Source organism: Bombina bombina, chromosome 9, assembly GCF_027579735.1.
Source record: "Bombina bombina isolate aBomBom1 chromosome 9, aBomBom1.pri, whole genome shotgun sequence".
NCBI lineage: Eukaryota > Metazoa > Chordata > Amphibia > Anura > Bombinatoridae > Bombina > Bombina bombina.
Window position 1 is genome coordinate 7,258,971 of NC_069507.1, and position 15,774 is coordinate 7,274,744.

Here is a 15,774-nt window from a genome sequence, read left to right on the forward strand (position 1 = left end):
TGTGTGTGTGTAGGGAGTGTGTGTGTGTGTGTGTGTGTGTGTGTGTAGGGAGTGTGTGTGTGTGTGTGTGTGTGTGTGTGTGTAGGGAGTGTGTGTGTGTACGGGGGGGTGGGGTGGGGGGTGCATGCGCGCAAACACACACTGTATTTGTGAAAGCCAATGAGTTTTCAGAATTTTGCTTATCCTGTTTTTATGTTTTATTTCCAGGTCCAGGCTATGGGGCTCCTGGCGGAGGGGCTGGATATGGGGCCCCTTCTGGTGCACCAGGATATGGGGCACCCCAAGGGTTCCCTGGGTATGGAGGGCCTGGGTTTGGTGCCCCAGCTGGTGGTTTTGGAGCACCAGGTGCAGGTGGCTTTGGTGCCCCTAGTGCCGGTGGCTTTGGAGCTCCTCCTGGCGGGTACGGTGCACCTGCTGGTGGGTATGGGCCCCCTGCCGGAGGGCAGGGATACGGAGGCTATCAACAACCTTCTGCACAGACCTACGGAGGAGCAGTACCGGGGCAAGCTCCAGGTCAGTATGTAAAACAGTAATATGTTAGAGGGAACTGCTTGGCTAATAGTTGCTGTGATCTGGGTTATTCCTGCAGTTTCCCTGTACAGTTCATATACTGGAGTGTCCGACCTGCTCACATGTGGGGCCACATTGGATAGCTTTACATTTGCACAGCTAGTAAGATTGTATATTTATTTTTTTCTCTCAAAATGAGCAAAGATTTATCAAGATAAGTGGTCATGAACCTAAATATACACTCGGATATAAAGCAGTAAGAAGGTTGAGGTCGGAGAGTTAGTGGTGGTGAAATAAAGTCCTCTAGGCCCACACTGTATTCTTGTGCATTATTATTATTATTAGGTATTTGTAGAGCGCCAACAGATTCTGCATATAAACATAGGCGGTATACAAGGTAACATTTATAGGGATCAAATGGGTAGAGGTCCCTGCCCAGAGTTGCACTGTTGTAGTCAGCTCTTATGAAGGTGACCTACAAACAGCTGGGCTCATAGGCTTACATGCTAAGGGGTTCAAGGGGATAGCAGTGGAGATAGGGAGGTTAGTGTAGGTTGTAAGCGTCCCTGAACAGTAGAGTCTTTAGGGAGCGCTTGAAGCTTTCAAAACTAGAGGAGAGTCTTGTGGAGCAAGGCAAATGGTTCCACAAGATGGGAGCCAGTCTGGAGAAGTCCTGTAAACGGGAGTGTGAGAAGGTAACGAGAGGAGGAGAGTAGGAGATTGTTAGCAGAGCGAAGGGGACAGGAGGGAGAGTATCTGGAGACGGGAAGGAGCAATGCAGTTGAGGGCTTTGTATGTCAGAGTAAGGATTTTGTTTTTTAACCCTGGAGGCAAGAGGAAGCCAGTGAAGGGATTGGCAGAGAGGTGCAGCAGATGAAGAGCGACTTGTAAGGAAGGTGAGCCTGGCAGAGGCATTCATTATGGATTGTTAAAGATCTAGGCAGCAGCTAGGGAGACCAGAGAGGATGGAGTTGCAGTAGTCTAGGTACGAAAGGATGAGCGAGTGGATTAAAATCCTAGTTGTGTCTTGTGTAAGTAAATGTCTAATTTTAGAGATGGTTTTTTAAGGTGGAAGTGGTGACTGAAGTGAGGAGTGATCTGAGTCAAGTGTGACCCCAAGACATCGGGCATGCGGGTAATGGAGTTGTCGACAGTTATAAAGAAATGGGGGGTGGAGATTTTGAAAGAAGGGGGGGAAATAAGGAGCTCAGTTTTGGAGCGATTTAGCTTAATGTAGTGAAAAGACATCCAGGATGAGATATGAGAGACATTTAGTGACACGGTTAGCAAGGAAGGAGCTAGGTCTGGTGCAGAGAGGTAGATTTGGGTGTCATCGGCATACAAATGAAATTTAAAACCCGTGGGACTTTAATAAGGAACCTAATGACGCTTGTAGATTGAGAAGAGAAGGACAGAGCCTTGCGGTACCCCAACAGAAAGTGCTAACAGGGCAGAGGATGCCACATAGAAGGCTAGGTACGGTTAGACCAGTAGGAAGAGAACCACAAGAGAGCGGTGTCGCAAATGCCGAAGGATTGAAGGGTTTGGAGCAAAAGAGGGTGGTCAAAAGTATCAAAGGCTGCAGGCAGATCAGGGAAGATAAGCAGAGAGAAGTGGCCTTTGGATTTTGCTGTAAGTAGGTCATTGGTAACTTTAACAATAGCTGTCTCTGTGGAGTGATGTGGCAAAATCCAGATTGCAGTGGATCAAGGAGGGAGTTTAATGTAAGTTACTGAGATAGGCGTGCATATACTAGCTTTTCAAGAAGCTTTGAGGCAAGGAGGAGTAGGGAAATAGGGCAGTAGTTGGATGTGACCAGTGCATGTTTTAGAGATGAGGGAGAGGTTCAAAATGTGAGTATAGGGGTAAGAGTAGAAGAGAGGGAGGGGATGGGGTCGAGGGGACAGGTAGTGAGGTGTGAAGACAGTATAAGGGCAGAAACTTCTTCCTCAGTAACAGGGGCGAAAGAGCTAAATTTATGGATAATTGAATTTTGGATGATTGTGAGCTTTTGAGGGGGTGGGAGATTTTTCTGATGGAGTCGATTTTGTTATTGAAGTAGCTGTAGACTTGACGGCCCTGCTCTATACAGAGACTCTGCTGTAGGCTGGGACGGCCCTGCTTTATACAGGTTTTAACCAGCAGGAAATAACAAGCGAATTTATTAACACACATTACTAACCAGAGCTCCTAGACTGTATAACAGTATACCGCCATTATTTGCACATAAATGCCCGCCCATTTGTGTTTTGCGCATGTGCTGCTTGGAGGTGCAGGTTATATGTAAATGTAGAGAACGTAATAATAATTATGTAGATAAATCAGTAGCCTGCAGTGTGCAGTCTTTTGGCAGGTACCCTGTGCACGCTCCTCTGGTGAGGATACACTAGCTCATGCACAAGAGTGTACACCCCAGTCAGTGGCTAAGTAGTTTACTAACCGTTTTGTAGTTGCTATATCAGTGACTCAGGCTCTAACTTGTTGAAATATTGATCAGTAATTGTCTTGAACAGGTGGATACCCCAGCGGGCCGGCACCAGGACAGCCACAGGCGGTATGTTTTACCCTTGGCAAATGTTAACCCTTTCAGCTATTGTCCCAGTGATGCTGCTGCCACTGATGTTAAAGTAATACACCTGTAATGTGACTGTTTCTTGCACGTACCACACACTGCTTAGTCCTATTGTCACACCGGCAGTATCAGTGCTTCTATAATCCATAACCTGCTTCCTCAGTGTATTAAGATATGTATCATATTTGTTTAATTAAAGTTATATTATACACACAATCTGACTGAGCTAAATCCTCTTTCTTTTCTGGTATCGGAGGTGAAGACTAACAGTGTACTTGTGTGACGGGGAGCATAATGCAGATGTTACCCTTTTATAGCCCACATATAACAGCATCATTTCTTGCCAGATACACTAACGATCTTCCTCCTTTTTCTGTACATGGGTCATTTGGCAGGAACATAGTTTTCCTTTTACACTGAAGCCAGCTGTTTCCCCCAACCCTTTTAAACCTTATTTAAATATCAAGCACCCTTTAGCAATGAACAGATGCACAGGACAAACCTTTTACCAGGGACCTTTTTATGTATTTGACAATAATTGTGCCCATGTAAGATCAGTTTAAATTCCTTAAGTCTCCTAACTCTGATTTCTCTCCTATTCCCAAATACATTTTTACTTTTTCCTGCAATGTGGGGAAATAGGGTGTTGGACCAAGGTGACTGCGTGGCCACGGATATGCTTGCGAGGCTGGTATCTGCATGTGCTATTGGTTTGGTTGCTGTGCTGTTAACGTGTGATAGACTCACTGCACACAGTTTGGTTACAGTTGGTAACATATCTGGGATAATTCTGTCAGTGCCTCGTGTATGTAACTGGCAAATAAAACCATCACAAAATACATTTACCAAATTCAAATGAAATTAAAGTGACCAGGCAAAGATCCTCTGTAAATTAAACACATTAATTTTTCATCGCAGTGATTAGTGTGTTACACAACACATACAGTATTGTTTATAGTCATATTTTCTTTCCAATGGCATGGAGAGTCCACAAATTCATTTATTACTGTTAGGAATTAAACACCTGGCCACCAGGAGGAGGCAGACACCCCAGCCAAAGCATTAAGTATTCCTCCCACTTCCCATACTCCCCAGTAATTCTTTGCCTCTCTAACTAGGAGCTTGGCCAAGAAAAGGCTCTGAAGAAATATGGATATTTAGGGGCCGATTTATCATCGGTCTGTCCGACATGATCTGCTCAGCGGATCATGTCTGACAGACATTGATGAATGCCAATGGCATACGCTGTCAGCATTTATCATTGCACAAGCAGTTCACCAGAACTGATTGTGCAATGCGCCCCCTGTAGATTCGCTAGCAGGCGGTGTCAATCAGCCCGATCATAAAGGATCAGGCGGATTGATGTCTTCAGCCTCAGAGCAGGTGGACCAGTTATAGAGCAGCGTTCTTTAGACCACTGCTTCATAACTGCTGTTTCCGGCGAGCCTGAAGGCTCGCGCGGAACCCGGGGCATCAAGCTCCATTTGGAGCTTGCAATTCGGCCCCTTCGTTGTTTAATAGGTAGTTTCCCTGCAAGACAGGACTGGGGTTCACAGTGTAACCATATAATCCTCTGTGAGTTGTGGTGAAAGTTAACTACTGGATGTCGCAGGGAACTTCTCTGTCGTCCTCCTAGTACATATCTGCTAACACCCCTCAGGCAACCAATGTAAGCTTACACTGCTTTCCTTTTATCTCAGGTCCCTGTCAGCTGGATCATGGAGACTGTCGGACCTAGAAGACTGTGTCTGCATCACAGCGATGAACCTCTGAGGTATGTCCCATTTTCTCTCTCTCTCTTACTTGGGAGGATTTTTCTGGGACATGGCAGATGGGTGACAGGTGGCCACCGGCAACCTCACAAGGGGTATTTAATGTGATCAGGAGGATTTTGTAATGGGACCTAGGATCTATGGTGGTGGATTTTCACTCACATAAAGTTGGCAATGTTCTCACTTTGGGAGGAATTTTAGCTCTTCCTCTTTATCATTTGGACCTGGACTCTCAGCCTTAATTAAAGGAATTCTCTGAAACCGTGGGGTTTGACTTGCGGTTCAGTGTTAGACCGCCTTTTGCCCCATCAGATGCCACAGGATAAGCGGTTGTGGGACGCCCAATAGTACATCCCTGCTACTCGCTACTCTATTTGGGCATTTTAGAGTACTCGCTTCTCTCGGCCGCTCTTGTTCAGGGCGGGTGTGTTAGTAGCGCTATCTTGCGCACCTTTATTCAACAGCACGGTAGCGTTTTTTACCTTTAATTTGCTTTAAGTGGAGACAGAATCACCGCTTGTAGCGGAGGGTATGGGTGATTGGTTTGCACGCTTGGAAGTTTGAAGAGCGTAGCTAAGGGCGTGGCCTATCTCTTAGCAGTTCGCCATGCTGAATTGGCGCACGCTCTCCTATCCATGCCAGATCTGCTCTTTAACGCAGCAGAACCTGTTCGTGAGGCCCAGAAGGTGGTAAGTCGCTCCTGTTATGGAGTTTTTTGAGGGGACATTCTAATGGCTCCCTCCTACCAAATATTGCTGAGACAAACCCCTTAACGGGGAACGCTTTGTAAAGGATTAAGACAAATGTGTGCCTGGCCATCACCTTTTCTTCAACTGCTATGTCTAGCTTAACAATATATTTGGATGGAGGATGAATCTCCTTCTACATTTAGGAGGGTCCCTGTTAGTGTCGGTTATACCATGTGGCCACCGTGTTCCCTTCTACCATGTGGGCTGTTTATCTGATATTATTTTCTGGGGTCTCACTCATATGGTGTCTGAGACATACCCTGCACATCAAGTTTAGATGTCTGTTTCCTATATTTCTCAGGAATTGTATTTCTGACATTTGTCAGACTCGATCTCTTCTACCCTTTTTTAGTCCCTGTTTATTTTCTTTCTAATGACACAGAGTCCACAGATCATATAATTACTATTGGGAATATCACTCCTGCCCAACAGGAGGCAGCAAAGAATACCCAGCAAAGCTGTTAAATATCACCTCCCTTCCCTCCAACCCCAGTCATTCTCTTTGACTACGTTAGTGTAAGGAAGTGGTAAAGTTGGGTGTCTGGAAAGATTCTTCAATCAAGAGTTTATTATTTTATTTGCAGTACTAGTATGTGCTGTATTTACTCCAGTGTGTAGCTGTAGTCCATTTCAGTCTCTTCAGTAGAGCATTGGTGGCTTTTAAGCAAAGGGAACTTGTGGGACATAATTCTCACTGCGCTTCCCTCATATTTAAATAAAAGTTGCTGCCCTTATTATTTTCCACAGGTCCATGTGAGGGAAAGGACCTCTTAAACCTAGTGAGCTGCCTTGCTGCCAGGCAGATTTATTGTGGTAAGTGCTAATTTATTTTCTTAAGCAGCTTTAAGGAAAAAACATGGCACTTTACTATTTCCCTAACAGGGATATTTAATACATTACTCCTAGTGTTGTAAGGGGGGTTATGTATGGCAGTATTGCAGGAACTGGGGACTTGAGGAGAACTTGGCTCATTTTGGTGGTTTTATTAGGGCTTGTGTGAGGTAAAAATCTATCTCTTGCACACTTATTCTCTCACTTCCTGTGTATGGGGGAGAGATATCTGCATCTTATCGTTTTTAATTGTTAGCCTGTCATTACTGAAACAGCTCCAGTTTGGATTCAGGTTTTAAAAAATAAAGCAGTTTATTTTTAAATAGGCACCTTAGCAAAGCTATTGATGAGGTGTAGAGGCTGTTTGAGGTGCCTTTAAGATGTTTTTATTACTCAATATCTTGTAAAATAAAGCAGTTTCGTTTTTTCATTACATCAAAAATAAAGCAGTTTCATTTTAAAATTTAAAGAAACAGTAACATTTTTTCTTTATTTAAATTGTTCATAATTTAATTGTTTATTTATTCTGTTAAGATGGACCAAGACTCTGTTACAGATTACAGTTGTCCTTTATGTTTGATTGCTAATATTGTACCACCAATTCCTTTTTGTTCCTCATGTGTTGAGAGAACATTAAATCTTAAGGATAGATTTTTGAGCCTATATTGTCTAAGACGGATGCTGTCCAGGAGTCTTCTGACAATGTGCTAGATATGCTGCCTTTTTCTCCTCAGGTGTCCCAAATTTTAGTACCCATTAATTCAATGCCCTACGCTTCTTCTCAAGCTCCGGCTGGGGTCTCCTTGCAAGACATTGCTTCCCTCGTGTCTTCTGCAGTTTCTGATGCATTGTCTGCTTTTCCCATGCTACAGGGAAAGCGCAAGAATAAGTCTAAAGAATCAGTGCGTAAGGTATCTGACTCTTTCGTGGCTATTCCGAATGCTTCCTCTCATAAATCTAATGAGGATTTTTCGGTAGCATCTGAGGGTGAAATCTCAGATTCTGACAGTGTAATGCCTTCCTCTGATGCTGAAGTTTACTACTCAAGGAGGTTTTGGCTACTCTGGACGACTCTGACTCTACTGTCATTGTCAACCCTAAAAAGTCTAGTAAACTTAACCAGTATTATGATGTACCTTCCATGCTGCAATGTTTTCCCGTACCAGATTGGGCTTCAGAAATTATTGTGAAGGAATAGGAGAAGCCGAGTATTCCTTTTTCTCCTATCTTTAAGAAGATGTTTCCCATTGATGACTCTATCAAAGAGTCTTGGCAAACGGTCTCCATGGTGGAAGGGGCAATTTCCACTTTAGCTAAGAGAACTACTATTCCCATAGAGGATAGCTGTTCTTTTAAGGATCCTATGGATAAGAAACTGGATTGCCATTCTGGCTCTCGGTGCCTTGTGGTTGAAATCTTGGTCGGCAGATGTGTCGTTTAAGCTTTTGGCTATTCCTTACAAGGGTAAGACCTTGTTTGGCCCAGCTTTGGCTGAGATTATTTCTGATATTATAGGAGGAAAAGGACGTTTCCTCAGGGTAAGAGAAATAAGCAGGAGGGACGTCAGAGTAATTTTCGTTCTTTTCGAAACTTCAAGGGTAAACCTTCCTCTTCCCTCTACAAAACAGGAACAGTCCAAGCCTTCCTGGAGACCCATCCAATCTTGGAATAAGGGAAAGCAATCCAAGAAGCCAGCTAATGATCTAAAGTCAGCATGAAGGGTCTGCCCCCGATCCAGGACCGGATCTTGTGGGGGGCAGACTTCCTTTTTCGCTCAGGCTTGGGTTTGAGATGTTCAGGACCCTTGGGTGATATACATGGTCTCCCAGGGATCTAAACTAGAATTCAAGACCTTTACCCCCGGGGCAGATTTATTTTCTCTAGATTCTGTCAAACCGATAAAGAGGCATTCTTACGTTGTGTTTGGGATCTATCCAAAATGGGGGTGATCGTTCCTGTTCCAATTCAGGAACAGGGTCTGGGATTTTACTCCAATCTGTGGTACCCAAGAAAGTGTGAATCTTCAGTCCAATCTTGTAGCTCAAGAGTCTAAACAAATTTCTCAGAGTGCCGTCCGTCAAAATGAAAACTATTTGTTTCTTCCTTCATTCCTTCATTCTTCCTTTAGTTCAAGAGGGTCAATTTATGACAACAGTAGATTAAAGGGACACTGAACCCAAATTTTTTCTTTCGTGATTCAGATAGAGCATGCAATTTTAAACAACTTTCTAATTTACTCCTATTAATTTTTCTAAATTTTCTTTATTTGAAAAAGAAGGCATCTAAGCTATTTTTCTCCAACATAGGTGTGTCCGGTCCACGGCGTCATCCTTACTTGTGGGATATTCTCCTCCCCAACAGGAAATGGCAAAGAGCCCAGCAAAGCTGGTCACATGATCCCTCCTAGGCTCCGCCTACCCCAGTCATTCTCTTTGCCGTTGTACAGGCAACATCTCCACGGAGATGGCTTAGAGTTTTTTAGTGTTTAACTGTAGTTTTTCATTATTCAATCAAGAGTTTGTTATTTTCAAATAGTGCTGGTACGTACTATTTACTCAGAAACAGAAAAGAGATGAAGAATTCTGTTTGTATGAGGAAAATGATTTTAGCAACCGTAACTAAAATCCATGGCTGTTCCACACAGGACTGTTGAGAGCATTAACTTCAGTTGGGGGAACAGTTTGCAGTCCTTGCTGCTTGAGGTATGACACATTCTAACAAGACGATGTAATGCTGGAAGCTGTCATTTTCCCTATGGGATCCGGTAAGCCATGTTTATTACGATTGTAAATAAGGGCTTCACAAGGGCTTATTTAGACTGTAGACATTTTTTGGGCTAAATCGATTGATATTAACACTTATTTAGCCTTGAGGAATCATTTATTCTGGGTATTTTGATATAATAATATCGGCAGGCACTGTTTTAGACACCTTATTCTTTAGGGGCTTTCCCAAAGCATAGGCAGAGTCTCAGGGCGGAGTCTCACTCCTGCCACCTGTCTGCTATCCACATCCCGGGAGTGGAAAATTGGGAAGCGGATTTTCTGAGTCGTCAGACATTGCATCCGGGGGAGTGGGAACTCCATCCGGAAATCTTTGCCCAAGTCACTCAACTTTGGGGCATTCCAGACATGGATCTGATGGCCTCTCGTCAGAACTTCAAAGTTCCTTGCTACGGGTCCAGATCCAGGGATCCCAAGGCGGCTCTAGTGGATGCACTAGTAGCACCTTGGACCTTCAAACTAGCTTATGTGTTCCCGCCGTTTCCTCTCATCCCCAGGCTGGTAGCCAGGATCAATCAGGAGAGGGCGTCGGTGATCTTGATAGCTCCTGCGTGGCCACGCAGGACTTGGTATGCAGATCTGGTGAATATGTCATCGGCTCCACCTTGGAAGCTACCTTTGAGACGAGACCTTCTTGTTCAGGGTCCGTTCGAACATCCGAATCTGGTTTCACTCCAGCTGACTGCTTGGAGATTGAACGCTTGACTTTATCGAAGCGAGGTTTCTCAGATTCTGTTATCGATACTCTTGTTCAGGCCAGAAAGCCTGTAACTAGAAAGATTTACCACAAAATTTGGAAAAAATATATCTGTTGGTGTGAATCTAAAGGATTCCCTTGGGACAAGGTTAAGATTCCTAGGATTCTATCCTTCCTTCAAGAAGGATTGGAAAAAGGATTATCGGCAAGTTCCCTGAAGGGACAGATTTCTGCCTTGTCGGTGTTACTTCACAAAAAACTGGCAGCTGTGCCAGATGTTCAAGCCTTTGTTCAGGCTCTGGTTAGAATCAAGCCTGTTTACAAACCTTTGACTCCTCCTTGGAGTCTCAATTTAGTTCTTTCAGTTCTTCAGGGGGTTCCGTTTGAACCCTTACATTCCGTTAATATTAAGTTATTATCTTGGAAAGTTTTGTTTTTAGTTGCAATTTCTTCTGCTAGAAGAGTTTCAGAATTATCTGCTCTGCAGTGTTCTCCTCCTTATCTGGTGTTCCATGCAGATAAGGTGGTTTTACGTACTAAACCTGGTTTTCTTCCAAAAGTTGTTTCTAACAAAAACATTAACCAGGAGATTATCGTACCTTCTCTGTGTCCGAAACCAGTTTCAAAGAAGGAACGCTTGTTGCACAATTTGGATGTTGTTCGCGCTCTAAAATTCTATTTAGATGCTACAAAGGATTTTAGACAAACATCTTCCCTGTTTGTTGTTTATTCAGGTAAAAGGAGAGGTCAAAAAGCAACTTCTACCTCTCTCTCTTTTTGGATTAAAAGCATCATCAGATTGGCTTACGAGACTGCCGGACGGCAGCCTCCCGAAAGAATCACGGCTCATTCCACTAGGGCTGTGGCTTCCACATGGGCCTTCAAGAACGAGGCTTCTGTTGATCAGATATGTAGGGCAGCGACTTGGTCTTCACTGCACACTTTTACCAAATTTTACAAGTTTGATACTTTTGCTTCTTCTGAGGCTATTTTTGGGAGAAAGGTTTTGCAAGCCGTGGTGCCTTCCATTTAGGTGACCTGATTTGCTCCCTCCCTTCATCCGTGTCCTAAAGCTTTGGTATTGGTTCCCACAAGTAAGGATGACGCCGTGGACCGGACACACCTATGTTGGAGAAAACAGAATTTATGTTTACCTGATAAATTTCTTTCTCCAACGGTGTGTCCGGTCCACGGCCCCGCCCTGGTTTTTTAATCAGGTCTGATAATTTATTTTCTTTAACTACAGTCACCACGGTACCATATGGTTTCTCCTATGCTATTATTCCTCCTTAACGTCGGTCGAATGACTGGGGTAGGCGGAGCCTAGGAGGGATCATGTGACCAGCTTTGCTGGGCTCTTTGCCATTTCCTGTTGGGGAGGAGAATATCCCACAAGTAAGGATGACGCCGTGGACCGGACACACCGTTGGAGAAAGAAATTTATCAGGTAAACATAAATTCTGTTTTTTTGTTCAGAACCGTGGAAAGCACTGGTTTATTGATAGGTGAATTCACCAAAAATTGGCCGGCATCTAAACATACATTCTTGCATTTCAAATAAAGATACCAAGAGAATGAAAAGAATTTGATAATAGGAGTAAATTAGAAAGTTGCTTAAAATTGCATGCTCTATCTGAATCACGATAGAAAAGATTTGGGTTCAGTGTCCCTTTAAGGGATGCGTACCTTCATGTTCCCATCCACAGGGATCATCACAAGTTTCTGAGATTTATTTTTCTCCACAAACCCTTCCAATTTGTGGCTCTTTTAGGTCTTGCTACAGCTCCCAGATTTTTTCAAAGATTCTGGGAACTCTGTTGGCAGTGCTCCGGTTACAGGCTATTGCAGTGGCGCCTTATCTGGACGACATTCTGGTTCAGACCCAGTATTTTCATCTAGCAAACTCCCACACGGAGATGCTCTTACCTTCCTATGTTCTCATGGTTGGAAGGTGAGTCTGGAAAAGAGTTCCTTAATTCCATCTACAAGAGTAGTCTTCTGAGGAACAATAATAAACTCCATATTGATGAAGATATTTCTGACAGAGGACAGAGAATTCAAAGTTTTCGATGCTTGTCTGACACTTCAATCCTCTCTTCAGCCATCAGTGGCTCAATGTATGGAGGTAATCGGTCTAATGGTAGCTGCTATGGACATCATCCCGTTTGCTCGTTTTCCACCTCAGGCCTTTGCAGTTAGGCATGCTCAGGCAGTGGAACGGGGATTATTCGGATCTATCTCTGCAAATTCATCTGGGTCAGATGACAAGAATGTCTCTTCCTTGGTGGTTGTCTCAGGATCATCTCTCCCAGGGAATCTGTTTTTAGCTGACCCTCCTGAGTGATTGTGACAACGGACGCCAGCCTACTAGGTTGGGAAGCAGTCTGGGGCCTTCTACGGGCTCAGGGGACATTGACTCGGGAGGAGTCTGTTCTTCCCATAAACATTCTAGAGCTGAGAGCATTCTTCAATGCTCTTCTAGCCTGGCCTCAGTTGGCTTCAGCCCAGTTTATCAGATTTCAATCGGACAACATTTCCTCAGTGGCTTAAATCAATCATCAGGGAGGATCTCGGAGCTCCTTAGCCATGTCAGAAGTGTCCAAGATTTTTCAGTGGATAGAGACCCTCAACTGCTGTCTATCTGCGATCCACATTCCAGGAGTGGACAATTGGGAGGCATTTTTTCTGAGCAGACAGACCTTTCTCCCGGGGGAATGGGAACTTCATCCGGAAGTGTTTTTCCAACTTGATTCCCAAATGGGGACAGCCGGATTAAGATCTCATAGCATTTCGTCAGAATGCCAAGCTCCCGAGGTACGCGTCAAGGTCCAGGGATCCTCAGGCGGTACTGATGCTCTGGCGGTTCCTGGAATTTTCAGTCTAGCATACCTTTTTTTTTCCTCTATTCGCTCTTCTTCCTCTGGTCGTTGCTTGAATCAAACAAGAGGGCGTAGCTGATTCTTATTGCTCTGGCGTGGCCTCGCAGGATCTGGTATGTAGACCTGGTGGAGATGTCATCTCGTCCACCTTGGAGACTTCCATTGAGAAAGGACCTTTTACATCAGGGGTCTTCCTTCATCCATATCTAGTTTCTCTGAAGCGGACTGCTTGGAGATTGAATGGTTGATTTTTATCTAAGCATGGATTTTCAAAGTCAATCATTGAGACCATGATTCAGGCTTGTAAGCCTGTGAGTAGAAATATTTACCATAAGATATGGCGTAAATATCTGTATTGGTGTGAATCCAAGGGCTACTCTTGGAGTAGTTAGGATTCCTAGAATTCTGTCTTTTCTCCAAGAGGGCTTGGAGAAGAGTTTATCGGCAAGCTCCCTATCAAATATCTGCCTTGTCTATTTTGTTACATAAATGTCTGGTGGATGTACCAGACGTGCAATCGTTATATCAGGCCTTGGTCAATATCAGGCCTGTGTTTAAACCGGTTACTCTTCCTTGGAGTCTTTATCTAGTTCTTAAAAGTTCTTCATCAGGCTCCATTTGAGCCTCTGCATTCCTTGGATATTAAATTATCTTGAGGTTTTGTTCTGGTTGCTATTTTATCTGCTTGTAGAGTTTCAGAGATCTCAGCATTATAGTATGAGGCTCCTTATCTTTTCATTTGGATAAGGTAGTTTTGTGTACTAAGTAGGGTTTCTCCCTAGTGATTTCCGATCGGAAAATTAATCATGAGATTGTTGTTCCTTTCTTGTGTCCTACCTTTCTTCTCAGAAGGAACGTCTGCTGCACAATCTGGACGTGGTGCGTGCACTGAAATTCTATTTACAGGCGACTAAGCATTTTCATCAGTCTTCTGTTTTGTTTGTGGTTTTCTCTGGAAAACGTAAGGGGCAGAAAGCTACGGCCACTTCTCTTTCTTTGGGGCTGAAGAGTATCATTCGCTTGGCCTACAAAACAGCGGGACAGCAGCCTCAGAGAGTTACGGCTCATTCTACGAGGGCTGTTTTCTCTTCCTGGGCATGCAAAAATGAAACTTCTGTGGAGCAGATTTGCAAGGCTGCAACTTGGTCCTCTCCACACTTTTTCTAAAATTCTATTAATTTGATACTTTTGCTTCGGCTGAGGCTTCTTTTGGGAGAAGGGTTCTTCAAGCAGTGGTGCCTTCGGTTTAGGTTCCCTGTCTTGTCCCTGCCATATCATGTGTCCTCTAGCTTGGGTATTGATTCCCAATAGTAATTAGATGATCCGTAGACTCATTGTGTCATTAGAAAGAAAACAAAATTTATGCTTACCTGATAAATTTATTTATTTCTTGACATGAGTCCATGGCCCGCCCTGTTTTTAAGACACCTCTGCACCTTGTTTCCTTTCTCTCCTTTGCTTCAGTCGAATGACTGGGGTTGGAGGGAAGGGAGGTGATATTTAACAGCTTTGCTGGGTGCTCTTTGCCACGTCCTGCTGGGCAGGAGTGATATTCCCAATAGTAATTAGATATTCAGTGGACTCATTGTGTCAAGAAAGAAAGAAATTTATCAGGTAAGCATAAATTTTGTTTTCATGATGTTCCCTTACATAGGGCATATATAGATCTCCCTGGGGTTTTCATTATTTCTGTGGCAAACCTAGCCACTTCTGGACTATAATGTAAGAAAGGTTGTCTATAGGCTGTATTGTGTGCTATATAGATGTGACAGACCCTTCTGTCAGTACTGAAGGAGTTAACTGTGTTCAGCTTTAAGAAGCTATTGTGTACTGTCATTAAAGTTAGTGATAAACAGTCCATTGTTTAATCACATCTAGAGAGCAGACGCCTAGTGATAAGAAAAGCCAAACGTGTCTGGTGTTTAAGTTGTTATCTGCCTAAGTAAAGTAATGTACAACATTCTTTGAACCCCCCTTCTGGGGGGTCAGACCTGCATAAATACTGGGCATATGAGCCTTAATAATGTACATTCTGTTTTAAACCTGATAACTGGCTGGGTTGTGAATTGCTGATTCCCTATGCAGGACATTGTTCCCTGGTGTTAACCCTTGGTATCCTGTTGGTACCGTTACAATTTCCTTATCTTTTGTGAAAATTATTTTTATTTATTCTCAATGGGAGTTTGTACTTCACTGAAGAAGTTACCAGGGGCGTTGTCATTTTTATGCTGAACCTTTTTACATCATCTCCTAATTGGGATAGTGGTAAAAATATGGACTAGGAAGAAATATTTTATTAGCGTTGCCAAATTATTTTACATATTTCCTTTGGAAAAAATGCCTCTCTGAGAATAACATGTGCAATGTTTTTTCTTTTTCTTTTCCCTTCTGTTAGGAGAGATATTTGCACTATCAGAGTGTGTATTTTTAATTTTACACTCTGAACCTAAGACCTAAGTGGCCTAAGGGATAACTTCCCTGCCTAGCAAGCTGTTGACTTAGAGTTTTTAATCCTGCTGTGGTTATTTTGCCACGATAAATAATCAGACCCAGATATTTTAGCATTAATGATTTTCACTGTGTTGTTATCAGTGCAGTGGCTTGTAGAAATCGAGTTTTCACAGATGTAAACTCTTGAGCAGGCAGGGTTTTTGAATCCTGAGACTCGAGTCTCTTATAGCATATGTGCGTATGCTGCAAAAAAAAACAACTAAATAACTTTTACAGTCATCTATGCAAGTTTATTTGCATTGTTAGTGTGTAATCTTACTTATGCTTATATGGTAGATAAGTGTCTGGTATTTCTTAGGAATACCAGTGGTCTACCTTGATTACCTTAAGGGATGCACCCCGATCCGGGACTGGATCATGCAGGGGGCAGACTTGCTTTTTGTCAAGACACTTGGTCTCCTGACTTTTGGACATCCTGGGTTTTGAAGTAGTCTCCAGGGGTACAGGATAGGCTGTGGATCTTGCCATCC

General features: G+C 43.4%; 1 protein-coding gene across 2 annotated transcripts in view; it reads left to right on the top strand.

The window, feature by feature from the left end:
* ANXA7 (annexin A7) overlaps positions 1 to 15,774 on the top strand; it is a 44,431-nt gene that overhangs the window by 11,956 nt on the left and 16,701 nt on the right. For both annotated transcript variants that reach the window (XM_053691856.1, XM_053691857.1), the window contains 2 exons: positions 208 to 513; positions 3,024 to 3,064. In XM_053691856.1, coding sequence (XP_053547831.1) covers positions 208 to 513; positions 3,024 to 3,064 — 347 coding nt within the window. The remainder of the gene's footprint in view (positions 1 to 207; positions 514 to 3,023; positions 3,065 to 15,774) is intronic.